At 39.0% G+C, this 26,601-nt stretch overlaps 1 protein-coding gene and 1 long non-coding RNA gene across 2 annotated transcripts in view; both read right to left on the reverse strand.

Annotated features, from left to right (window-relative positions):
- skap1 (src kinase associated phosphoprotein 1) overlaps positions 1 to 11,014 on the reverse strand; it is a 45,560-nt gene extending 34,546 nt beyond the window's left edge. Inside the window, exons 1-4 of the mRNA XM_059325098.1 lie at positions 10,892 to 11,014; positions 7,235 to 7,340; positions 6,627 to 6,652; positions 6,326 to 6,433 (exon numbers count right to left, since the gene is read on the reverse strand). Of these exons, the coding sequence (XP_059181081.1) occupies positions 6,326 to 6,433; positions 6,627 to 6,652; positions 7,235 to 7,340; positions 10,892 to 10,931 (280 nt within the window). The 5' untranslated portion in view covers positions 10,932 to 11,014. The remainder of the gene's footprint in view (positions 1 to 6,325; positions 6,434 to 6,626; positions 6,653 to 7,234; positions 7,341 to 10,891) is intronic.
- A 247-nt stretch (positions 11,015 to 11,261) lies between these two features.
- Positions 11,262 to 15,348, reverse strand: LOC131959890 (uncharacterized). Its single transcript, XR_009389550.1, has 3 exons — positions 15,029 to 15,348; positions 12,588 to 12,738; positions 11,262 to 11,350 (listed from the first exon to the last, which is right to left on the reverse strand). It is a non-coding gene; the product is annotated as an uncharacterized LOC131959890 (long non-coding RNA).
- Positions 15,349 to 26,601: the final 11,253 nt, after the last annotated feature.

Here is a 26,601-nt window from a genome sequence, read left to right on the forward strand (position 1 = left end):
CGCAATACAAACAATAAAACCACAAAATAGTTGCGTTTTTTTATAAATAATTTTCACACGTTTATTTTTACTGTCTCATCACGTGCAAAAAAATTACAATCACTGCACTTATTTATTGAAGCAAAAAAGTCCTGACCTACTAAATAAAGAAAAAAAAAATCAAGAATCTGTCCATGTTTATTTAAGCCTGGTGTTTTCCTAATGTTGTCACTTTAACTGTAATCAGTGCTGTTAGGAATTTACATTTTAAAGTTAATTATCTAATTGCCTGCTTGTTTTCTTTAAATACACCTAATTACATTTTTTATGATGCCAAACAGTACAAACAGTGCTACAAGATGTTCCCCAATTGACCGGCATCTGACTCCATTTCTTAGAGATAAGCTAACTAACTAACAGCACAGGGCTGCTATAAATAAATCTTTAAAAAAATCGCCATTGTAGATAAGGACAACAGCACACACACACACACACACACACACACACACGCCCCACGGCAGCCCTGTCCCACTTGGCACACACACACAGAGCTGACTTCTTCCAGCCGAGCGGAGATCCCGGCGCAGAAAAGGGGAAGCATCCTGAACAACTCGAATAACTCCACAAGGGCATGTTAATGACCTTAAAGTGCTACATTACAGCAACAATTAAACAGAGGGATCCCAGAGGCACTGGGAGCCGTCGTGTCACTGTCTGTGTACAGGCCAACACATCTCTCCCGTCTCCATTTATTTCCCTAAGAAATCAGCGGGGCCACCTGGGCTTGGCATTGAAACTTCATTCATCTCCAGAAATGGATTCCAGTGGAGGGCAAAATCAAATTCTCATTTGCAAGGCAAGGGGAGAAAGAGAGGGAGTGAATGCAGGAGGTACCTGGGAACGCTAACCTCTGGGTGAACCCGCCGCATCTGATAGTTTTGCTATTTGTCTGTGACATTGACAGCTCTGGGGGAGATTAGGAGCCACCCTGCCCCAGCTTCCCACTTTGCATTCTGCCTATGTGCCGCTTTACAGATGGACTGCTGCACATTTACCTTCTCCTGTTTTCCCTGGGTTTCAACGCGGCGCTACACCAGAGGCAACGGAGGGATGTAATTATATGCAATGCAACAATAAAACAAAGCAAATGAGGGGAGAGCTGCATCAGAGGGCTTACAAACCAGGAGGACGCAAAAAAAAACTACACGGTGTGGCTTTTGGTGGGGGTGAAGCCGGAGATGAGAGTGATGGATGCCCTTCGGTTAAATACGTCCAAATCCCCCCTTCAAGCCGCTCTCTTCTTGCCAGGCAGTGTGAGTGAGTGTGTGAGAGAGAGTGTACAAGATTAATAGTGTAAACAGCGAGGGAGAGAGGGAGAGAAAGGCAGCAGGGAAAGAGAGAGAAAGAAAAGACTATCAGCATCTGCAGCAGCACAGTAGCCCTAGGGGAATAGTGTGAACTTTTGAACCCTGGTGGCAAGCAGTCGCAGCGATGCACAGAGCCTGCTCCTGCCTCGTAATGTGTGTGTGAGCGTGTGTGTGTGTGTGTGTGTGCTTCTAGAAAAAGCACACAGGCTGCAACAGAGGAAAGGAGAGTGAAGGAGAATGAGGAAGACTGGAGGTCATTAACATATTCCTCGCTTCCTTGCAAACGAGCTGCCGCTATCCAAATGTCACGAAATCCATACACCGATGAATGCCGTGAAGAATTAATCTCCAGGCAGATATTCTGACGGAGAGATACAGTAGATGGCTATCAGAGAAACTCCAGAGAGAAACTTTGCGACTGATGGGGCGTTCTGTGACAGGAAGGCCAATCACTCACACAACTCCACCAGGCTGAGTGCAGACAGGTCACAGGTTGGTCAAGCGAGAGGCCAAAGGTTAAGAGTTCAGTACGTGGGCAGACAGCGTGACCACAGGCCAACAAACCTGCGAGGAGGTCATCAATGCAGACCAAAAAAACTGTCCAGGTGCTGCATACAGATGAGAAAAACTGGGACGAACGCTATTAAGCAATGCCTCGACATTTTTCTCTCCCTCTCTCTCTCTCATTATTTTAATGTCATTTCCTTCTCTCTGAAACTTGCTTTTTCTCCACGACTTAATTTGCCTTCAAACACAGACAAGGGGCCAGTTGGCACTTTAAAACATTGCTGATTAACCCTCTAATGGAGCATCAATCCGTCAGCTGGCAACGTTTTTCCCTGTTTCACCAGCCAAGAGACCCGGGCACGCACCCTGAAAAGCACTTCACTTTATATAGCTTTCTCAAGCTTCAGCCAAAATGACAAAATTTAGATTTAATATTCTATTTACCAGCGCAGTGTAATAATGTTGTTACTGTGTATTGGCTCCTCATATTCAAATGAGAAATATGCAACAGCCAGACATAAATTCAAATTGGTTATCCTACTGCATTCTATTGCAAGTAATTGGTTTAGGAAATTGGGTCGGCACAGTAATCACTGACAGGAGTCACATTCCTGCATTCTTTAAATAGGCCAACACAACACCTGCCTTTAGGGCTAGTGCTGTTTATTGATTAATGGCCAGAAATTAATCAGCAACTATTTTTAATAATTAATTCATCATTTAAGTCATTTTTAAACAACACTACTGAATAATTCCCTATTTTATAAACAAAATGATAAACTGTCTAATCTAAAAACCCATTAAATTAATCATTAATTGCAGCCCTATCTGCCTATAAACCAAATTTAATTATCTCCAAGACATTTCTTTTTAATCTAAAGGATTATATAACATAGATTATATATGGTATATGATCATACTGTCTGCAGGATTAGAGGTGCAACTTAATAATGATGGTCCAACTTTTTTTAGTCCTGATACCAATAACGATACCTGGGCTGATACAGAGTGCCGATCAGATACCAGTGTTTAATTATTAAGATCTATAACTCACTTGTGAAACTTAATCATGGCTTTCCTAACTTTGTAAAACAAAATGCAGATATAGATTTACTGAATTGTTATTTAGTATTCAAATAAATTATACACCAGAAAAATGGAAAAGAAATCTTAAAAATATTTTTCAAAATCTCAAAATGCTGCAAAAATGGGTCATTACTTAAAAGATAAAAATTCTCAAATAAAATGTATAAAGTATATACAATACATAGACTTGAACAGAGCAGATTGTCACTAAAACCCAGACCTGCTAGTATCAGCATGATCTCTAATATCAGTATTGGTATCAGTGCGTCCTTTTACAGGAGCATTTAATTCAATAACTAATTACAAACAGAGACCAGGTCTGGATGAAAATAAAATGCACATGGCATCTAAGTTTTGTTTATAATTTCTGCATCTACACCCGAGCAGATCCAGGCTATATGGTGCATCATAATAGAATCATTACGGTCACAAAGAAGAAGAGTGAGACGTGTCAAAAGCATCATCTTTTCTGCACGTCCTTCTGAAACAAAGCTCTTCCTGCAGTGCTCTGTCATTGCCGCAGCTTCCCAGCAAACATCCCCGAGCGCCCAGCGGTGCTCCCCCAATCAAACAAAAACAAACAGGCCATTTCAACTTCGTAAACTTGACCCGCAAACAGCATGACAGGGCTAAAGGCGCCACATCCCCGGCTGTCTCCTGGGGTCTATGTGTGCGAAAGACATTATAAACGCCAGAGGGAGAAATTTAGTGCGTATATTTGTTTATGTATGCATTGGAATGGCGGATGGAGAGGGTGTGTGCATGGAAAAAAAAAAAAAAAACTCATGAAAATGTGTGTGAGCCCCAAATAGCCGAAGAGAGAAAGAGGTGGTAAAGGGGGCAGACGAGGCTGGGGTGAGGCTGCAGGCGCGGTCAGGTCATCGGTGCGGTCGGCGGGTGAAACTCAGTTCACATTACCATGCAGACACCCGGGCTAACAATGGAGGCTCCATCTGTTCCTGTCAGCCATTACAAATCTGGTGTCACCCAGTCCGCTGAAGACAACAGGCCACCGCATCTAATCAAACGGCACAGGCTCCTCCTGCGTGTAAAAGCAGCCATCGACTTCACACTCACTCACTCTCTGGTTAGGGAACAGAGAGCAGCGAAGGCAGGCAGTCGATTACCACGGATAATACATTCTCCCAGTCACAAAGTCTCTATTGTGTACAGTAGCTTCAAATAAAATGATACAATTAAACTCAAGAGAAAAAAAACTCAATTTCCTACCTTCTCCTTATAGCCGAATGCTTTTCTCTAAATCACAAAATTGCCATTCATTTTTACAACAAAAGATATTCTGCTGATTTTCGCATTAAAAGGAATAAAAGGAAAATTCAAATCGTCACCATGGATGATTGTTCCTCCAAAAAAATGCCACTGATTTCATTAAGTGGTCGTGCCATTATTTTCCACAAACACTCCCTCTTCCATTGAAGCAGACCGCCCAGCAGAAAAGTGTGAGCCATTTCTTTCAACTGGCAGTGAACAGAGAATGAACTATGAACTCCACATGCCCTTTTAGTGAGGACACAGGCCATTCACTACGCTAACATGGTCGCAGCAATAAAAAGACACAGCGGCTGTGCGGCGTAAATTTGTCTTACACAATCAAATGTTATGATTATTGATCCAACAATAAAATGTGTGGGGTCTTTTTTTTTCTAACGTGTTGTTGTTTAGCGTCGAGGGACGTTCGATATTCAAAGCAAAAAATGCAAATGAAAGAAAAAAGAAGATTCTGGTAGTGCTGCATAATTGGCTATTTCTCACATTTAACACCAACAATGGCGTGACACAATGTTCGAGCTTTAACAACTCTCGCATCCAGACTAACAGACGGCGTAGTTTGTAGTTGGGCGTGTTATCGTTATAGCCTTAAGGGAAATTTTTTAAGCATTTTATTGTTTGATTTTGTTTGTTTCCCCAAGGAAATCTCGCCTTGTTTATTCTGAAATGAACAATTTAAAAAAATGAATTATCATTGTCTTGTGGTCTATCTTCCCGCCATCTGCCATGATTTGTTTACTCTATTTTTTCCAAAGTTGCAGAGAAAGGCGGCAGTTACTCTTCTGTGGGCAGAGGACGGAAGGGTTCATTAAGACATTTCCAAATAAGGGGAATCGTTTTTGACTACATCCAGCTGGCATTAACTATCGGTGCCACAAAACGACCGCAAACGGTGCCATGTTTTTTTCTTTTTTTTTTGGAAATTCCACATGATTCCAGCTTTACCTCAGGAGAGGAGCTTAAAAAGAAAAGCACAGGGTGTAGATGGGCACCTGAGGCAGCCAAGTCAATAATGCCCACCTGCGGCATGTCACGTCAAGGGCTATTAGCTGGCGCATAGAGTCAGAAATACAAAAACTCTGAGCGGGAGGGAGGGCAAGTCCGAGAAGGGAAGATAGAGAGAAAGATTGATAAAGGGAGAGAGGGATGGAACACACATGGCCCCTCAGGTACAGTGTTGTATTTCAAACCCGGTTGTGAAAGAATAGAGGGGCTCGGGGTCAATCAATCACTGCATTAGCCTGCAGCTACAAAGCCTCTCCTCTCTGTGTGGGCCGACTCCATGCCTCCCACAGTCCACACATACAGCTCAAGGGGACATGTCAGGAGCCGAGGATCCACCACTGGAGGGAGCTCTAGGTCCCCAATCAGACCTCTGTGAACCACAAACACCCTTTTTCTCCTCCAGCATCAGGACAGCCTACCTGCACACCAGCCAGGAGGAGGAGGAGGAGGAGTCACTGATGTCACCGGAGCCAGGCAGAGAGGTAGGAGGCCAGCGAGAGGTGGTAGTGGTGGGGGCGAAATTTCACAGATGTGGTCTGTTTTTTCAAATTAAAAAGGCAAGGCAAGAGAAACACGAAAGAAGGGTTCGCCGGCGCTTCCTGTGGCGTAGGTGTAGGTGTTCCAGGGAGGATGGGTTGTTTGTTAAAACCGCATTTGTTTAGTTCTCTCAGAGGAATACGGCATTGTCTCCTGATACTCCTCTTTCCTTTGTTGGTGCAGAACTCCTCGAGCCTTTCAGAACGTTCACACAGATAATAGAGACATATACGTCTCATCGTTAGGGTTAAAATTTCACTGCATTGTCCTTGGTTCATGTAGATGGTATGATATATGTATAGATATTATCTGGGCTAATGTCTGCTGCTCAAATTAAAATTCTTTTTTTTTTCCTCTTGATGTTGGGAGGGAAAAAAGCCATCAGTGCTGCTTTGCCGCACATAGAGACCCACATTTAGAATTAGGCCTTTTAGAGCTCAGATCTCTGCACTGCGCAAATAGCCTTAGATCACACACACACATACACAATCTCACTCACACACACACACACACACACACACCGGGAATCAGAATCAGGACTATTGTTAACTCACACTCAGGGCCTCCATCATCCTGGTAGTCAGAGGCTACTGAGGCGTCGTCAGAGCGACCCAGACTGGAGCTGCGGTTGTCATCAGAACCATCGTCGTCTCTTAGGTCCACTGAGTGTGTGTTTTCATGAAAACGTGCATGTGTGTGTGTATGTGTGTGTATGTGTGTGTGTGTGTGTGTGTGTGTGTGTGATTGGAGAGAGATAAAGCAAATGAGAGCAAGTGAGTTGGTCAGAAATGACTGTCAGTGTAGGTGGGTGCTATACGATACTTTCATGATTGAGATTCAGGGTAATTTACTCACATGAAATGGGGAATTCTTGAGGGTTCCTGTAAAATCAAAATAGAATAGAATCAGAATATATTAAAATCTTATGCAGTAATTTGCTAAGCTTTCTGTGCTCTCATTTTTCAGCCAGTAACGCTTCAAAAATTTTGCAATTGCTTCCTGCACAGAAGACCACAAAACCACTAGTGTATTGTACCAGAGCCTGCGCCTGTTAACGTGCACTGCAGGCTACACCGCCGGCGCTGCTTCCGGACTAAACTACTGCACTTCTTACAAGAGTTTCAGTTGTTTCAATTGTTTCAGGGGTTCGTGGACTCTTCATCATGCTTTTTGTAAATGATATCACATTAAAATTAAATTGTCCTGATTATTCTGTGAGATCTTTTAATAACAATAAATAAGAGCAAGCATGAAGTCCTGAAGGTGACACCATTAGACTAAATGAGTTCCTTCAAATGTAATTTTGCAAACTGTGTTTAAAGCAATTACAGCAACAATTAAGGTTCTTGTGTGGTATTAACAGCAAAAGTTAGATAGTGGCGGCAGGAAATTACATTGTGACACTTGACTAGTAAAGCTCTCCGAACACTGATTTAATACTGCTTCTAGAGGTAGGACCCTACCTATTATGGACCACTCTGAAGTTATTCAGTAAGACTTCGCGTGTCTCGTGGGCATTTTCACTGAGGTTCTCACCGTCAAGGATCTCAGTTACAAACAGCTCACAGTCTGAAGGGAACAGAAAACACTGTAAAGATGGCAGTCATGGCTCGTTTTATAACAATTCTGCAGGATTCAAATACAGAATAACATTTTATATGATCAAGATTACAATGTTTGTGAGGGACAGAACTCCCCAATTGCTCAAATTCTATATCAAAATAAAGTGCAAAAAGCAGATTGTTCTCCATTACCTTGGAGCATAACATCCAAAATAAAAGCCTACAAAACTTGATAACTGCTGTGTGCTGTTTTATCCCTGACGTCAAGCTGTGCCTCCACTTTATACACTAGCTCTGTAATAGTTTGTGTATATGTACCAAACCATCACGGTAGGTCCCGGTCCAGTGCACAGAGCCGTACACAAAATATACAGAATGTAGATTAATACACATTGTGTGGAACCAAAAGTCGCAAACACATTTTCCGGCCTAAGAAACTTTTAACTGTAAGTCTTAAGCAACAGATGCTGAGTTTAGCACAAGTAGATTGGCACTTCTTTACCTACCATATGAGAGTGGAGGGTTACAATTATACAACTTACAATGGTATTTCTGGGCTGCCCAAATTAGAGCTGCAATGTACTGGTTTTCATCTGAACCTTATTTACCATGGGTAAAAATTGAAAGTATGAGTGGTGAAGGCCTGCGACTTGACACTTATTTATACTCTGCACCTGTCAAAAAACTGAAGCGGCTCACTGATAACCCCTTTGTGAGAAACACAATTAGTGTTTGGCACAACGTACAGTCTTTTCTTGGTGAATCTGCTTTGTTTTCAGGCTTCTCACCAATATGGGGGAATAATAACTTCTCTCCTGGCAAAAAAGACCAAGGTTTTAAAAAGTGGGCAACAAAGGGCATTTGTAAAGTTATGGATCTATATAAGGAAAGCAAACTGGTTTCATTTGAGGAACTTAGAAATTAATTTGATATACCTCGTACCCACTTCTTCAAATATTTGCAGTTGAGGAGTTTTGTTTACGCACAGACGCACTCCTATACACAACCCTCTTTGTCCATATCAGAAAATTTAGCAGTGAATAAATGTACTGGCAAGGGTCAGATATCCTTACTCTATAACATACTGGTGAAAAACCATAAAGACTCTACTGAGCATAGAAAAACTCAATGGATAAACGACTTGCAAAAAGATATCTCAGAGGAGGACTGGAGAGACGTGTGTTCGAGAGCTCAACTTCTAACAATAAATACCCATCTCAAACTGATTCAATATAATTGGATTATGAGAACTTATTTTACTCCAGAAAGACTGAATAAGTTGAATCCAAATATTCCTGACAGCTGTGTTAAATGCAATGTCGAAAAGGGCACCTTATTACATTGTCTGTGGGATTGTCCTTAGATACGGAAGTTCTGGAATGAAGTTATAAAATGCATTTCTCAGATGACCTTGAATCCAGTACCTGACTGCCCTTTGCTTTGTATTCTTAATTTGTATCCAAAGGATTGTTTGTTAAACAACAGAGAGAGGAAATGAACCGACTTATGCTTAATACAGGCTAGACGCTTGATTTCTCTTTGTTGGAAAGATGTCAAGAGCCCTTCTGTTGGTTGCTGGCTCAAAGAACTATCAGCATGTCTTGTCCTTGAAAAGTTAACATATACATTGAAAAAGAAATCTGACAAATTTAAAGAGATTTGGAATCCCTTTCTTGCATTCTTGGAGAACTGTGAAATTGAGGAAACTTTGGAAACCTGAAGGTGATGTGTCCCTAATGGTTGATATCTTAACCATGTGATTCTAGCTGTGTATGAATATGTAATGTCGTTACCCTCTTTTTTTATTTTCTATTACTATTATTATTAGTTCTGTTATTTCTTTTCTTTAAGTATTTATTTTTCCTTTGGGGTGGGGGGAGTGGATTCCTTTATAGTTTGACTTTGATGCTTTGCTAAATGTATTAAAATGTCATTTTTGTAAACTGTTAAAACTAAATACATGTCTATAAAAAAAAAACAAGTAGATTGGCGTGAGACAAACAAATGAGGACTATTGGGGTAAGGCAGCCTATTTCTAACGACATCTTCTCCCCTTCCACCATCTCCGCTATCTACTTTAGAGGGGCATCCTTGGCTTAGCACCGCCTGGTTTAAAGAAATTCATACGAGCTAGAGTGTCTTTGCCCTTATTTCAGGTAATGGGTTCAGCCGGACAGTTTTCCAGCTCTGACGCAGCCCTGTGACGATAGCTCTGGCTATGCGAGACCAGTCGCATTGTGCCAAATGCAAATTAAACAACAGAGCTGGAAAACCCATCTATGGCTTCCCGGACAGCCACAATAGCAATGAAAAAAAGAGTTGTGTAAGACAAGGATAGTGTGTCTGTGTTGCTCCACCATTTTAGGGGAATGAATGGAAACACATTGAACATTAAATACCACCAAGGTGGAGCTGATCGTAACACATTTTGTTTATTTTGAGAGATGCTTTTCAGATTTATAGCCTGCTGTGACCTGTTGCCTTTTGGTAAAGTGTTTAGTGTTCATACAGTGAAACAGAGAAGTGTCTGAAATTTTCCTAATTATTTTTGTAATTAAAATAGTACCTCTGTCCCCAGCTAGAGGATTGTGTCTGTCTTTAACTATTGCACTACTGTCTGTTCAAAATAAATGAAAAAAAGAACAGATGCTCATGTATTTGCTTTCTACACTGTTGCAAAAGTCCCATCGAACTGTGATCCTAAGTTGGAATATGACCCAAAACCATGACATTTGTGTACAACCCTACTTTATATTCCACATGTTTAATCAGTCTTAGGTTAGAAAGAGTCACGCTTTATGTTTTGGTGTTCACTGCCTGCAGAGTAAATATCATTCACATGGAAACTCATAAAACACAATGGTAAAGTCTAACTCGTGCAAATCCATAAAAGTACAGTATTTCAAATATCCCAGCCTTTTTTAAAAGTTTAAAAATGAAACTACTTTTTGTGTGGCTTGAATCATGTCCAAAGAGGTGAGACATTACATTACACTCTATAAAAAAGAAGTGGTTCTGGTAAATATTTTCTTTCACCCTGGTACTGAACATCTAACTCACTTATGTTAATATAAGTTATAGAAATACTATCAAGTAAAGCAATACCTATGTTTGCCAAACAGGTTGGCCTACAGCACTTATCAGATTCAATCTTTTAATGTTCTCCAATGTTACACAAAAGGGGGTTTGATGTATGCAAATGTTCATCCACATGATCTGTTTGCTGGCCTGGCAGTAACATGCAAATGTAGTAAAATACTTTAAACATTACAGCCTCCAACAAGCATCAATAGAATGTCTAGTTTTTGTTTCGTACAACTAGAAGTAACAGCAGGTATGTGGAATAATGATAAAGAATAAAAAAGAAAAAGAAAGATGTCGTATGCTCTACTTAAGGTTTAGTTCATTTAACCATCTGTGTGTTCGGAACCAGTAGAATCATATAATTTGTACATTTTAAGTGTAATCTAAATGATATACAATATTTCCAAAGTTACAATCATATTTAATCACATGATTTTAAAGATTAAAGTGTACTGTTTAAAAAAAGCACATTACCATCCAAAAGGCGCCTAATGTCGACTGGGATTGTCCCCATCCCTGGTTTTCACCTGTCCAATTTGAGACCTTTTGTTTTGCTGGCTTTTCAGACTTTTTCTGCTCCTTCAAACTTTGTTTTTTACTCCACAAGGCAGCCTACACACTTGCAGCCTGTCATACTTTCACAGCTCCATGTCAGAAACTATATCTGGCCACCATCTAACCACCTGTGTCCTCTTGTTCTGAAACCTAACTTCCGTGCATGTATCTACATTTGCACAAAACGGGGTGGAGCAGGCGCACAGATGACAACTTCCTCTGCACTCTGGTTTCTCCCCGGAGCCTGGTGACAGTTTGACTGACTCTGAGAAAACCCCTATCTGTCTCACCTACAATAACACTACAATAACACTGTCAAAAAGCTCCTGAGTAGGAGCTGTGATCCAGATTGTTATACCTCTTGCAGCATCAAACTGCCTGTGAAAAAGACGCAAACAAAGAATCTTATGTACATGCAGGTGTTTGTGGTAAATCACAAAACGAGCAACTTGAAACACTTGATGAACATGAGTTTTAAAACTTTGACAATTACTTTTTTTTCCTCATTTCCTTTTCTCGTGTTTTCCCTTGTATATAAACATTTCCACCTGAGGACGTGTCATGAACATTAATTACACTTTGAAGTAACATTAATGTTCATGATACTTGTCATGTCATGTTTCTGACAGGCTTGTGTGACTCTTATGTAGACACCTTCAAAATAAAGTGTTACCATATCTTGCTTAAGTCACAAAGGTATGTTAAAAAAATTGCCTAAGTCATTTATTTCTCTTAAGTTACATAATTTACACACAGTGTTATTACTATGCCAATAGCCATCCTTTGTTACATCCTTTTTGAGTGAAATGATCAATAAATGTAATATGTTACACTTTTGGTTAAGTTTTTTGTGTTTCCTGCAAAACTTGAAAAAATGACTTAGGCGATTATTTCAACAGTGTGACCATATGTTTTCTCCATGACGTTGGTGTCACCAGTGTTAGGGTTTAACTGGTGACCGTGTAGGGACAGGTAGAAAATAAGTTTCTGCTTTTCATTACATTGTCAAAATTAAGATTTAATCTTTGGGGTCTGTTTAAATATGCATGTATCACATACATGAGTTATTCAGCCCCTTTAAACAAAAAGGTAAAAAGCAGTTTTCGACAGCAGGTTGAAAGTCGCCAGTTAACATGATCACCAGTTAAACCATAACACCGGTGCTGCATTCAGGTGCTCATGGCCGCTCCATCGATTAATGAAGCGATTAAATCGTAATTCAGAGTTGTTATTAATTAAGACAATGTTTTTACAGATTCTATGCATTTTATTGCACACTAACAACGTTTCCCACGACTTTGACAACCTATATATTGATTATTATTTGTTTAAGTTGTTAAATGTTTTTATGTACATGCAGGTGTTTGTGGTGAATCACAAAATTAGCAACTTGAAACACTTGATGAACATGAGTTTTGAAACTTTGACAATGACTTTTTTTTCCTCATTTCCTTTTCTCGTGTTTTCCCTTGTATATAAACATTTCCACCTGCCTCTTAGTTAAATGAAAATGGATAAAATAGATCAAAGTAACTGTATCCCTGTGTCAACATTACTTCATGTCCACTGTCATTTTTAAGTGCTGTAAATAAAGCAAAGAACCTCTCTGTCATACCTTCAAACTTTCAACCAAATGACTTGGACTCAAATATCCAGGTTGGCAGGTATTTTGACTGATGAAGTGTCCTTGAGCAAGACAGTGAATCCTTGCCAGTCAGCCCCAGACATATGCTGCTCTGCTGGTGATCTTTTGCAGCCTGACCTCGCTGCAAAGTGGGGAGACCACACAGACAATTTCCCCGAGGGGATCAATAAAGTACACATTATATTGAAAAAATATATATGTTATTGTCAGCAATACAGGCAGGAGGCCCCTTAGGTGTTGTTTTTTCAATTGAAAAAAATAATAAAATCTTAAAAACTGTAAAAATAATATATAAATATTGCTCTGAAATCGAACACCCAGCAGCAGACCAGCACTGCAGACACCGGTGTATTGGAGAAATGATTCAGCATTACTTTTACATTAAGCAAAGGAGCCGTTTGGCCTTTCTGCCTCCAGTACGGACATATTTCGGGCCCTAATACACAAAGTGTTGTTATGGTGAGGTCCTGTAGCTTTTGCATTTTTTAGCCTAAAAAACAGTTGCCTGTATTGTCCAGTTTATGCCAATTTAATCCTACAGAAGAGACGCAAAGAAAGGCTTATACAGTTATCTATATTCCAAGGGTCCTGTGTTTCTAAGCTATATATCCTCTTAATATGACTCATTAAGGAGACCCTTCAAATGGTTTTATGTTCTTTGCCATGCCCTTTTTCCTCGGTCAAATGTTCAATGTGTGTTTCCCTGGGTTAATAGATTAAAATCACCCACCTACAGTTTATGGCCTACTGATGATAACCCCCCTGAAACCTACGCCCTCAAATTTGAAGGCAAAACACTGGCTTTTCAAACTGCAATTGAAACATCCATATTCATTCATTCTTTTGCAATTTAAACTGTCAAGCTCTTACAATGTAGGTTTAACATATATTATATTTATTCCAGCGCCCTCTGCACTCTGCACCCTTGCACTGCAGTATTACTGTTTACTAATTTTAGTGTTTTTTTATTTACATATACTGCATGCATACATACAGTATTTTTTGATATATCTGTACATAATAGTCAAATGTTTATTTACCTTTTGTGTGGCTTTGTTGTCCTTGTTTTTAGCCCTATGTCTATTTCAGTGTAAGCCCGTTGAGAACAACAAATAAACTGAGTTAATTTCCTTGTACAACTATGCGTATACACTCACTTGGTTATTAAAGCTGATTCTGATTCTGATTAATCCTGTATCAATACACATTTAGACCCTTGGTCTAATAAATGTGTTGTGAAAATCTTAATAATCAGATATCTCCAGTACAGTACTTCTAATGGCAAGGCATCATATCCATAAATGTAAGCAGAAAAAAGAAAAGCTGAGTCTATTGTGTTTATTCATAAAATAAAATACCTTTGTCAAATCATTGAAATGTATGGAAACAAAACAAAACGGAAGAAATAAAACCACTGAAATTGTTTGAGGATTCATTGCCCAGGATGTGCCTGACATTTACTTTTCATACTGTTATTTTGTGTCTTTATGTCATATATAGTTTCCTTACTATTATATTTTTATATTACATGTGTTATATGTGATGATTACACTGTCAGTATTGTAGTTGTTGTCTCATTCTGGATATGTTCTTGATTAAATTTTGGTTAAACAAAATGCAGCCTAATGGTGTTTTTATTATCATTCTGTAGAAATTTACCATTATTTCTACAGCCACAAATAGTTTATTCTAGCTTAAAATCTGTTTAAAATCCCAAACTGTTTCCCTCATATTGGTTAGCTATTACAAACAGCTAATGTGGCTAACTGTGTTAATACAAGTCATTAGAAATACCTAGCGTACTCAACACATTAGAATATGGTAGAAAAATAGCCCCAACCAAGAATTGAGTCATATAGGTGGACATACTTTTCAGAGGCCAACATTTCCATATTAAACATACTTTTTAAAATTGGTCTTTTGTTATATTCCATTTTTTTTGAGCCACTGAATTGTAGGTCTTCATAAATGTAAGCCATAATCATTATAATTAGAGGAAATCAGATATATTAAGACATGAAATGTTTAATTCTGTGTGAAATATAATGTGTTATTTCCACTTTTTGAATTGAATCACTGACATAAATAAACTTTTCTGATATTCTAATTTATTGAGATGCACCTGTAAAAGGGAAAGGAGCAAAAAAGTGAAGAAGTTAAAAAAAGGGTAGCATTAGAGCATTAACGCATTACATAAAACCAAGTCTATAAAGTGGATTTCAAGAAGTAATTTAAAAGAAGTGATTAAGATTAAGTGTCAGTCTAGGTAAGTTTGCATATAAATATATACAGTATACAGTATATGTGGCTAACTGTGTTATTTCAAATACCTAGCATTCCTGTAAAATCTTAATGTAAACTATATATTTTTGGGTTTGTTTGATACCTGGCTGGAGGTCATATTTACCCACCTTTGTTCGTTTTTGCCGCATCACTGCTCATCAGACTCACCTGGTGACGTCAAACCAAGTTTTAGCTCAGTAGCTGGAGCTTTCACGCAGGCCCTGATGCTAGCATGCTAATTAGCTTTGGCCGTTGACCGGAAAATGGCAATTTAGCGCCAATTTTTTTATTTAAGTTGAGAAGTGTCGACTTCCTGTAAGCAAATGCTTACCTGGTGCTTACCTGGGCCGGCCTACCTTACCGTTTTTATCGTAATGGTTATATTATTGACTAACTGGTCGCTAACGATTTCCCAATTTGTTGCTAACTTGAATGTAGTAACGGTTAACTTTAGCGCTATGTGACGTATTTGGATTGTTAGCGTTAAGAAACGTTAGTCTGTTACCCGGGTTACCCGTCCTACGACAGCAGCCGGCGTTCCTCCTCTAGCACCATTACGTCAGAGTAAGTTCATATGTTTAACCAGAGACATGTATACATGTATGTCTATGTGTTTAACCACCTAACGTTGCAGTAAAGGTGAAAACTAGTGTTGAAAAGTGGTTTTACTTGCAGGTATACTGCTAAATATGTTTTTTCCATGACGTTGGTGTCTTCTTTTTTTTTTAAACTTTATTAAAGCAACATGGTGCAATACAAGACAATACACCAACAATTTCAACAATACAGATAGATAGATAGATAGATAGATAGCTAGATAGATAGATAGATAGATAGATATACTTTATTTATCCCAAGCTGTGAAAATTACAGTGTAGCAGCAGCAGCATTACACACATAGACAATGACAATTAAATAAAAAGAACAATCTAGGCATACTTCAAGCAATAAAATATAAAATACAATAAAAATACAATAAAATATAAAGTGTCTAAAGAAGGAGTATGTATTAAGGAGTAGAATAGAATTCCAGTGCAGAATAAATATAAATATACAGTATAAAAATGTTGGTGCTATGGAACAAATAAGGTGCAATGAACAGTGTGCATAAAGAACACATAAAGTGCATAACGAACGGTATGTAATAAACCAGGCTATTTGTTATTGTACAGTGTGATGGCATGTGGCAGGAAAGATTTTTTGTATCTGTCCCTATGACAGCGGAGCTGGAGCAGCCTGTGAGAGAAGGTGCTCCGCTGTCTTTCTACTGTGTGATGGAGAGGGTGCTGATCATTGTCCATGATGGCCAGCAGTTTGTTGGCCATGTTTGAGGCAAGTTTGAGGCAAGCTTTCATACAAAAACATTGTAAAGTGTACATAAATTCAAAGTTTTTATAGCTTTTCATGTTGGTAGATTTCTTAATAGACTTAATATATTGTTTGGTTTCATTTTCAAAGACAAGAAAGAGAGGTTTTTGATTAACGTAACAACATTTATGGATATGCCATTTGGCTAACTGTATCATGAGATTGATGATATTGTATTGTTTTTCTTTTGCAAAAGGAAAGTCAGTGAAACCAAACAGTATATGTTTCCAAGCACAAGGACAAATGAGGTTCAATCGAAAAAGAAATCAGGTTACAAATATCTTACAATAATTTAGTTGAGAAAGGGCAAGACCAAAATAAATGAAAAACATCTTCAGGGTGTCCTTCACAGAAAGAGCAGTTTAAGTCTATGTCTTTCTTAAATCGTTGTAAAAAAAACTTCAGATGGGTAAATTCTGTGAATTATCTTAAAAGATACTTATTTAACCTTATTATTGATGATATACCCTATCTAGCAGGTAAATTACAGGTCTTTTTCCATTTAAGGTTATTAATAAGGTTATTCCAATAGGTTGTTACATATGGTCACACTGTTAAAATAATCGCCTAACTCATTTTTTTGTCAAAATTGTGGGGGTTTTTTTGCCCAAATCCTCTCCTCGTGACGCCGGCCACCTATGGTAAAATCGGCTACACCCTCAGTTGATCAGATCATGTGATTTTACCCCTTTAAGATCATCACTTCTTTGACAATTTGCCACATTCATAGGCATCAGATAAGAACCCAGCAAAGAAGAGCTAGAGGGAGATTATTTAGTTATCAGTTTAGTTTATCAGTGTTTTATTGTTGACACTAATATTGGTAACACTTTACTCTAAGGTGTCTACATCAAAGTGACATGAGCGTGTCATAAACATGACATGGGATGTGTCATGAACATTAATGACACTTTGAAGTAACATTAATGCTCATGATACTTGTCATGTCATGTTTCTAACAGGCTTGTGTGACTCTTATGTAGACACCTTCAAAATAAAGTGTTACAATATCTTGCTTAAGTCACAAAGGCATGTTCAAAAAATTGCCTAAATAATTTATTTATCTTAAGTTACATAATTTACACACAGTGTTATTACTATGCCAATAGCCATCCTTTGTTACATCCTTTTTGAGTGAAATGATCAATAAATGTAATATGTTACACTTTTGGTGAAGTTTTTTGTGTTTCCTGCAAAACTTGAAAAAATGACTTAGGCAATTATTTCAACAGTGTGACCATATGTTTTCTCCATGATGTTGGTGTCACCAGTGTTAGGGTTTAACTGGTGACCGTGTAAACATGTGACTATCAGAAGGGACAGGTAGAAAATAAGTTTCTGCTTTTCATTACATTGTCAAAATTAAGATTTAATCTTTGGGGTCTGTTTAAATATGCATGTATCACGTACATGAGTTATTCAGCCCCTTTAAACAAAAAGGTAAAAAGCAGTTTTCGACAGCAGGTTGAAAGTCGCCAGTTAACATGATCACCAGTTAAACCATAACACCGGTGCTGCATTCAGGTGCTCATGGCCGCTCCATCGATTAATGAAGCGATTAAATCGTAATTTCAGAGTTGTTGTTAATTAAGACAATGTTTTTACAGATTCTATGCATTTTATTGCACACTAACAACCTACATATTGATTATTATTTGTTTAAGTTGTTAAATGTTTTTATTTTAATGTATACGTTACATTTAGTGCAACAGTGAATCAAAGTTGTGGTGCATTCTTGTCCAAGTGATGTTTCGCTTAACATGACAACATAATGGGGATTTTTAAATAGAAATCCAACCAAACAGCTGCCTTATGCTAAAAGATAAGAAAATACATATCCACTGGGATTAAACTAGTGTTTTAGCGAAGCCATACAGCAATAAAATATAATGCTATGGCTCAAATAAATAGCTAGTAAACAGCACATTTTGTCAAACTGGGTATCAGAAATTCTCACTTTCACTGTTTAAATTACAGTAATCACCACTTTAATTGGTCTTTGATTTAAGCTTGAAAGCTAATTAGGGTATTTCTGACAACACTTGAATGCAGCATCACTAAATTGGTCCCTTACTATATCTGACAGGGCATGGATGAATGGTTTATATTACCAGTAGAGGCAACAGCAATGGGGTAGACTGGACTGGGCTTTACACGGTTGACATTAGTGCAGAGGAAGTATTGGTAGTTGTAGCAATACTAATAGAAATAGTGGAGGGTCTGACTATCGCCTTATTGATCCTGTATCACTGAAACACTACAAGGAAAGCCATCAAGGAACCAAAGCTCAATCAGACACCGCTCACATCGACAGAATACACTGGATATCAGTCACGGCTATGTTGAATTTATGTGTATTCAAGCTCACAAGATAATTATTTAATCCTAAGCAACATCACACACACATACACAACATGAATATATATTAATGAGACTAATAGGCAACAGAAATTGGCCATAATGCAACATTTTGAAGCTAAATTACAATGAAATAAAAGGGATAGTTTGCACACTGGGTTTAATTTTAAATTTAAAGGGATAAAACTTTATATATCCTGTGCAGCATTGCAGTCGGCTACAAAGTGAGAAGGGTGCAAATATAAAAGCCTCAAATTATTATTAATAAGGTGCAAAGCCAAAATATTTACAATATGACAGTATGACAGTATAGTCCATAAACAGATTGATAATAATTATGATAATAACTTTATCATAAAGCACCTTTTAAAAACACCAGTTTACAAAGTGCTTAGTGTTAATTACAACGAGAATGATGCCATAAGGCTAAAACAATTCTTACGTTAAAAGAAAAACAATAAAAGACAGAGGAGGAACAATCACAAGACACTCTCAGATACACAGAAAATAAAAGGTAAAAGGACTAAAAAAGTGAAAAAGTAAAAAGGAGTGGTGAGATAGAAAGCATTGCATGAAACCAATAAAAACCATAAAAGTGGATTTAAAGAAGTGATTAAGATTAAGTGTCAGTCTAGGTAAGTTTGCATATAAATATATACAGTATACAGTCATGGAAAAAAATATTGTTTTCTTCAATATATTGTTCATTTTAATGCTTGGTACAAAGGTACATTTGTTTGGACAAATATAATGATAGCAACAAAAATAGCTGATAAGAGTTTAATTTAAGAGCTGATATCTAGACATTTTCCATGGTTTTCTTGATAATAACCAAAATCATTATCAAGAAAACCATGGAAAATGGCTAGATATCAGCTCTTAAATTACCAGGCATTAAAATGAAGAAAAAAAAAGAATTGAAAGTGATGAAAAAGATATTAGAGAAAACAAGAGTGCTTTGATATTTTTTTCCATAACTATGTACAGTATATGTAGTATGGTAAGGTAGTGAAAAAGTACAAATTCAAAGATGTGTACCACAGAAAATAATACATAATTATTAATTTTATAATTTTGTCTTGAATTAAAGTAAAAAATGACCCTGCTGTTGCATTTTACTCTTAAATAATATTCCTGCAGCAGCTTCCTTTCAGTGCATATTTGTACTTCAACCATTTTCAGTGTTTTTCCGTGTTTCATGTTGAATGTTTGATACTTCATGATGCTCTCCTTCCCTGTCCCTTCTCTCCAGGAAGCCACGGGGTCAGGGCGAGTTGAGTCCCATGTCAGAAGTGTCCCCACGTTGACCTGCGGCTGACTGGCCTCCCAGCAAAAAGCCCCTGTGAAGGTAAGAGGAACTGGGGTCCCCTCCCCTGGAAAAGAGGTTCCCTCCCCTTGACAGCTCCACAGAGCCCCAGCCACCTGCCTGCTGGGTCAGCCCCATATGAAAAGGGAAGCCCTTTGTAATCCGACGGGGATTACACCACCCAACAATGCACCGCTGAAAGAGCGACAAAAGCCCTGTATCAAACGCAGCTGAGGGGGAGCAAGGCTATGATCTCCCGCTACTACCAACACTGACTCCTCCGCCACCTCTCATCTCCCCAAGAGGCTCCCCCCCCTCCTCCCCTTTAGCATTCGCTGCTGCCTCTGTCCTCCTTCTGCCCTCTCATCTTTAGGATCTGGCCTTTTATCAGCACATTCCTTTTCATTTGCATTGCGGTGTGGGGAGGGACAGCGGGTCTCTCTGATCTGATAGAGCCAGGAGAGAGAGTCAGGAGGATCCTCAGGGCATGAAGGAGGTGTGTGTGTGTGTGTGTGTGTGTGTGTGTGTGTGTGTGTGTGTGTGTGTGTGTGTGTGTGGTTGAGTGTGTGTATCCTGTCCTGCAAACACACACACACACACACACTACATTGCATTCTCAAGATAGGCAGAAACTCCTTTTTTCAGTCCAGAGGGACAAATAGCAAAGTGCCCACGCCTGTCTTTCAGGCTCAGTTTGTCTTTGATTTTATTTGAGCAGAGGAAGTGCTGTAATGGAGCTGCATGTTTTAGCTTCAAGGAACACTTCACCACCAAATTAGGTGGAACAATTCATCTGAATTATCCCTAAATAGGATTAGTTATATATTAGTTTTTGCAGGGGCGCAATATTTGTTAAAGGTAAATATGTGTTAAAAAATCTTCTGCATTAAGTGTTGTGGTACTGCAGAGATGCTTCAGCCGACAAATCATATTCTGCAGACAACATCTCTTTGTTTGGATCCTCCCAAAAAATCACATTCATCACATCATTTTATTATATTTATCAATGAAAATAACATTTATGAAATGATCAACATCTTGAATTATATTGCAAAAAGAATCACAATTAGATATTTTACCTCCAAAGTGATCATTTGTATATCAATAATTAGTCCTGTGTTACCTTGAATTTGTGAAGAAAACTTTATTTTTTGTTGCATTCCTCAAGGGTGAAAGCTACATTTTTGATGACTTGAAGCCAATTTTAACAAAAGCTAAACTAAACCAAAACATGCATGTTTACTCGTCTGGCCCAGTAGAGACTGTCTGTTCTAAGTGTTTTAAATAGGAAGGTTTTAGCAAAATGCATTATTGGGAAGCAGTTAACATGAGATGTATACTGCACAAGTTGTGTGAATGTATATGTTATGTAGATGTTTTGATTATGACTGTACAATTCAATGCAATATGGTCTAATGCAATATTCAAATCACAGGATGATCACAAAATGATCATTTGAAATCTTTGTGCTTCTTGCATGCCTCCATGTTGAACAGAGAATCCAAAACAGGGAAAGTTCTTGATGGATTTGAGTAAACGTGGCTCACGTTTAATAACAAAAACCATCTCTGCACACTACTCGACCAAACTCACACAACACAAGTTGCATGTCTGAGCAAGTTTGAGACTGTAAAAGTGTTTTAAATAGTAAGGTTTTAAAAGTAGTTTGTTTTATGACAGGATAAATGATTATACTACATAATTATGTGTGAAAGTTTGTAAATGGATATTTTGTAATATAGAATTGCTGTTTTTCAAGCTGGTCTCATGAACAGTTTGTAGTTATTTCTTTTTAAAAAAAAGTTTTTATAGGAAATTATACAAATCACAAAGTTTTCATAAGAAATCACACAAACCTGTTCTTGAGAATCGACCGTGTTGTTAAATGAGGCCCTCATTTACTTCACTTCATCAAGAATTTGCTCCGTTTTTTGATACTTTTAGTTTTATTACAGAATTTAAGGTAACACTGGGTGAGTAATTTATATTAAAAAATCAACTCAAATCTTTATTGATATCTTGCATAGCAGCAGTTGTACAGTGTAAAATTCTCAGGGAATACCAGAGCAATCCCACATATACAGTCATGGAAAAAAATATTAGACCACCCTTGTTTTCTCCTTGCTTTCTTGTTCATTTTAATGCCTGGTACAACCCAGCCCCTGATAAATACAGAAGGAATAGTAAAGAGAATGCAGGTATAAACATAAAACACAAATGTATTTAAAAGTGTTCCTTTATGAGGAATCTGTGTTCAAAGTCTTTAAAAACCTGTCCAAGTAACTAACCTGCAGATTACACTTTTACCATTTGTTTTACACCCTTGGCATAAATCACTCAGTAAGAATAGCTGTCACCTCTTCCAACAGCAAATATCTGCAGTTGGAGCTCAGATGTGGCTCTAATTTAAACATGTCAGAGCACATTCAGGCCCTTGATTTAAAATAAAGGTGTTTGGCCTGATTCTTAAGGGTCTGTTGTAAATGTTTGTGTTGCCTGAGGAGATAAAAAGAGGTAGTTTACTTTTCGGATTTCCTCAGTATCATTGTATTCCCAACCCACCCATTGCTCAAACATGTGTCAGTGTATGGGAGGGGGGGGCTCTCTTTGGTGGCGGCGAGGTAAAAAAGTGATGATAGATCGAGGACACAAAAGACAGAAGAGCAAATGTGTTGCGCTAAATCTACAACCTTCACTCAGCCCTGTATTGACTGACTCGGATGGGGGGGTTTACCTCAGCTTGTACTCAAATCAATGTTAGCCCTGAGAGCATTGAATAGAAAATCATTCAAATTGTATTATGTTAGGATATATGAGCCATTTCAAAATATTAATTCAGCATTATTTGAGGTGTCTGTTAAGGATAGCAGTTCCAGCTCGCCGTGCGTGGACTCGACTGACTGATTACACACCTCTATTACATGTGATGTATGAATGTGTGAGAGGGACCTATTTTTCATCACCAAGACATTGTCCCCAGAGGCAGTTGTTAAAGAAGAATCTATGAATTATCCCTCTGGAACAACTGGCCCTTGTCACGAGCCGGGAAGAGAGGGAAGAGAGGGAAAAGGGAGGAAAAGGGAAGCACAGCACTATTGATAGCAGAGGGATTGAGAGACTGGAAGGACGCCAGAGGAGTGTGTCTGCCTGAGCCTGTGATCCTGCACACTGCCGCCTCTCCCTCTGTCCAGTTAATTGGAATACAAAGCAGAGCGGGGTCGATGAGAGAGCGGTGAGGACGAGGAGGGAGTAGAGGGAGGGAGGGGAGCGGCTGTCTGTCTCCAGCAACGCTCAACCTTCACTGCTCGCTGGGAATTGACTGGGGAACCAGCAAGCGAGACCGACACACTGTCACTGGTAAAATGAACTGTCACCTTGCATTTCTCAGCCTCCTGGCAGCATCGAATTGGCCGCTTTGAACCATGTGACGTGACACTGATTGAGTTCTGGTTTCCCCCTCCTGGGCTCTAAAAAGGAAGACGCCGGTTTAATTTCAAGTGTGCAGCCTCTCCATGCAAAGTATCCCAGCAGCTGAAGGTGTGGTGGAGGTGGGGGGGGGTCTCTCTCGAGCATCGTTTCCGACCTGAATCTTTCCACAAAAAACCTTCCCATTCTTCCTCACCACCCCTCATTATTTCACTGTGCTGCTTCGTTACGCTGCCTCTCAGCCAGTCTTGTTTTTCTTACGGCATATAGTCATGGCGGTCTGACAGGCACACAGAGGAGGAAAACTATTAGGGGTAGCCATTTGGATCCTGGAGGCAATCCCAGGGAGTATTAAGACGTTAACCCTGGCCAAGTCACTTGTCTCTCTCAGTTACTATGCTGATGGAGTGGAGAAAGGATGCAGTCGCAGGGGGGACCCGGGAGGCTGGGGCTGCAGGTCTGGAGGCTGGCGCTTCCAGATCCAATAGAGCCTGACTTGGATGGGGGATGGTTGTCAAGAATCTCCCAGTCAGAGCTAAAAAGAGCCTCAGTGGCGTAACAAAGGAAGGAGGGAGTGTGCCATTCATAACTAGGCAGCAGAGATTAAAATTACATCTAAACATTTTACAGGATGAAAATGTTGGCTGTTCATTAGTTTCTTCTCTTTACAAACACTTTGTCACCTTCCTAAGAAGTGCTGCAGAAGTATAGCTTATAAGAATGAATAACAGTACCTTTACTTTTTATGCTGCTGTTGGCTTTGGGAGTCTCAGATACAGGACTGCAACTCACGATTCTTTTCTAGAGTAATTGCCTGGATCGATAAAATGCATTTAGTTATGCCTGTTATTGAAATTTCATCATCAAATGCACTATGTTGATGCTGGGCTCCTGGTGTGGTGTTGGAGGGATGTACAGTGACTTTTATAAAGATGCTTGTTCGATTATCTGAATTGCTTAATCTATTCTGAGATGAGCACACTGCAAGGGATTGTAATTTAATTCATAAAAAGGGTTGAAAAATTAGAAATACTGCCATCCTTGCTTCTCAAAGTCCATGCTGATGTCTTTAAATTTCTTGTTTTGTCACTCCAAACACAAAGATATTCAATTGAACATACTATCTTAATATTTGAGGGAGTAGACTCAGCATTTACTTAAAGATTATCAAAATACTGGCAGATTATTTTTCTGTAGATCGTCTTATCGATGAGTTGACTAACCGTTGCAGCTCTGCTCGGATACCGCCTTAACAATATATAAATTGCATACTTTTATGATAAAGGTGTCCAGTTTTTGTGTAATAATTTCATTTTTTACAAACAAAGATGCCAAACATTTGCTGGTTTCATCTTCTCAAATGTGAGAGTTTTCTGCTTTTAACCATCTTACATTACAGTAAATTGAATATATTTGAATTTTTGACTGTTGGTCGGACAAAACAAGACATTTAAAGACGTCAACTTGAGCATTTTTTCACCCTCAGCAGCATTTATTTTTTCAAGAAATTAATCTGCAAATGATTCAATTATGAAGATAAACGTTCTTTTTACTTTCCTGGATTGCTTTGGTCAGTATCTTGATAATATTACACCACAAACAAGAATACAAATATGATTACAAAGGCCCGATATGTTAATAAATATATCAGAATATTGTCAGTTTTGCTCTGTTTCTAACACTTCAACAGCAGCTCCTTTTATCTCTGCATCTCGTCAGTATTTACTGTATACGCGATGGATAAATAGCATTAACCTAAGTGGCTGTTTGATATCTATCCAGCAATAAAAATTACTCCTCTGTGGTATCTCTTAGAGGACCAACCCCCCCTTATCCCATGAATACTGTATCTGGTTTCCCTTTGAAGCCCGGGGACCCTGCAGAGTGACATGCGACAGAGGAACTGGTAGAGAACCAAGGAAGTGAGCATGGCAATAGACTTGTAAAAGAGCCTGCAACAACTGCCAGCAGCATGGGGTACAAACAGCACCGGGCTGACCCCAGACAGAGTGCAGAGGGAGGCGGGCCGGCTAAAGATGTGTAAGATATCTGAGGAGAGAGGCAGGCGGCCGTGTTTATTAATAAAGCTCCTGTTTGTGCAGTCGGCTGTTCATGCTGCAGAGCTTTTGATTATTTTTGTGGCTGTAAATGATCTTCCCTCCTCTCTCTCCCTGTTCATTAACCATTCTCTCCTCTCTCCTTGCCCTACATTCTCCAGCAAAAGGCAAAGGAGAGCTACGCTGATCCGAAGGTGAAAAACATCCTCCTCCTCTTCCCCCAACTGAACATCTGTCTCCGTGGCGTTGGCTGCAACACCGACTCTGACACCTCCAGATGGAGAGCCCGCTGGGAGCACTGAGGTATTACCTACAGAGATGGCAGGGATCACACCTCTGGAATGAAGTCCCACACTTGTTTTCTGCACCGTCCCCCTTTTTCTGTTGTTGAATTTGTCACTTTTTCACCGAATCGATCGTCACCTCCGCAGTCCTTGGCCTTGTGACTCCTCTGGAAGCTTTTGGCTTTTAAAGAAATGTATGACAACAAAAAGGCTCTCAGCCCTTTTCTAATTTACAGTAATGGGTCGTATGGTATTTCAACTGTAACTTCTATTAGTGGAACTGTATTAATTTTTAATATAGTTGTAGGAGAACTGCATACTCATGCGGATATATTTCAAATGGTTGCTGATTTCCATTTCCTCTGCATATCTTTTTTTAACACATTTTTAGTTTGCATGGACCAGAACATTGACTGAATGGCCTCTAATCTCTTTAGTCTAAATATTAAAAGCCATACCTGCAAAAACCTAAAGTATGAGAGGCACGAGAGTTCGACTTCCCCGAGCCACTCTGGTGTCTTGACAGATTGACTCTGCATTCATTTGTGCCTGAACTCTGTGTGAACCTCAGCTTTAGGAAAAAAGGGCACCAACAGGCCAGTGCTGCTGGGGCAGAAACTGTGTGTGCAAACCCAACACCCAGTGCAAATATTGAACCTGCTGCCCGTCACCAGCAGATGAAACTTGGTGGTCAGGTCCGGCAAACGTTTATCTTGAGCCACAATGAGCACTTAAACGCTCCGCTTTTTCTGATTTTTGGAGGTAAAATGTGTTTTTTTTTGTGATACGTTTTTTTCTCAAATTATGCAAAATCCAAGTGGAAATCATTGCAACCTGTGTCAGCTGTCGCCAGGCAGAATTTGGGTAACAAATCAAGGGTGAGACCTGGCTCCCCGGAGTTT

This window comes from Centropristis striata, chromosome 21 (genome assembly GCF_030273125.1).
Source record: "Centropristis striata isolate RG_2023a ecotype Rhode Island chromosome 21, C.striata_1.0, whole genome shotgun sequence".
In the NCBI taxonomy this organism is placed as follows: domain Eukaryota; kingdom Metazoa; phylum Chordata; class Actinopteri; order Perciformes; family Serranidae; genus Centropristis; species Centropristis striata.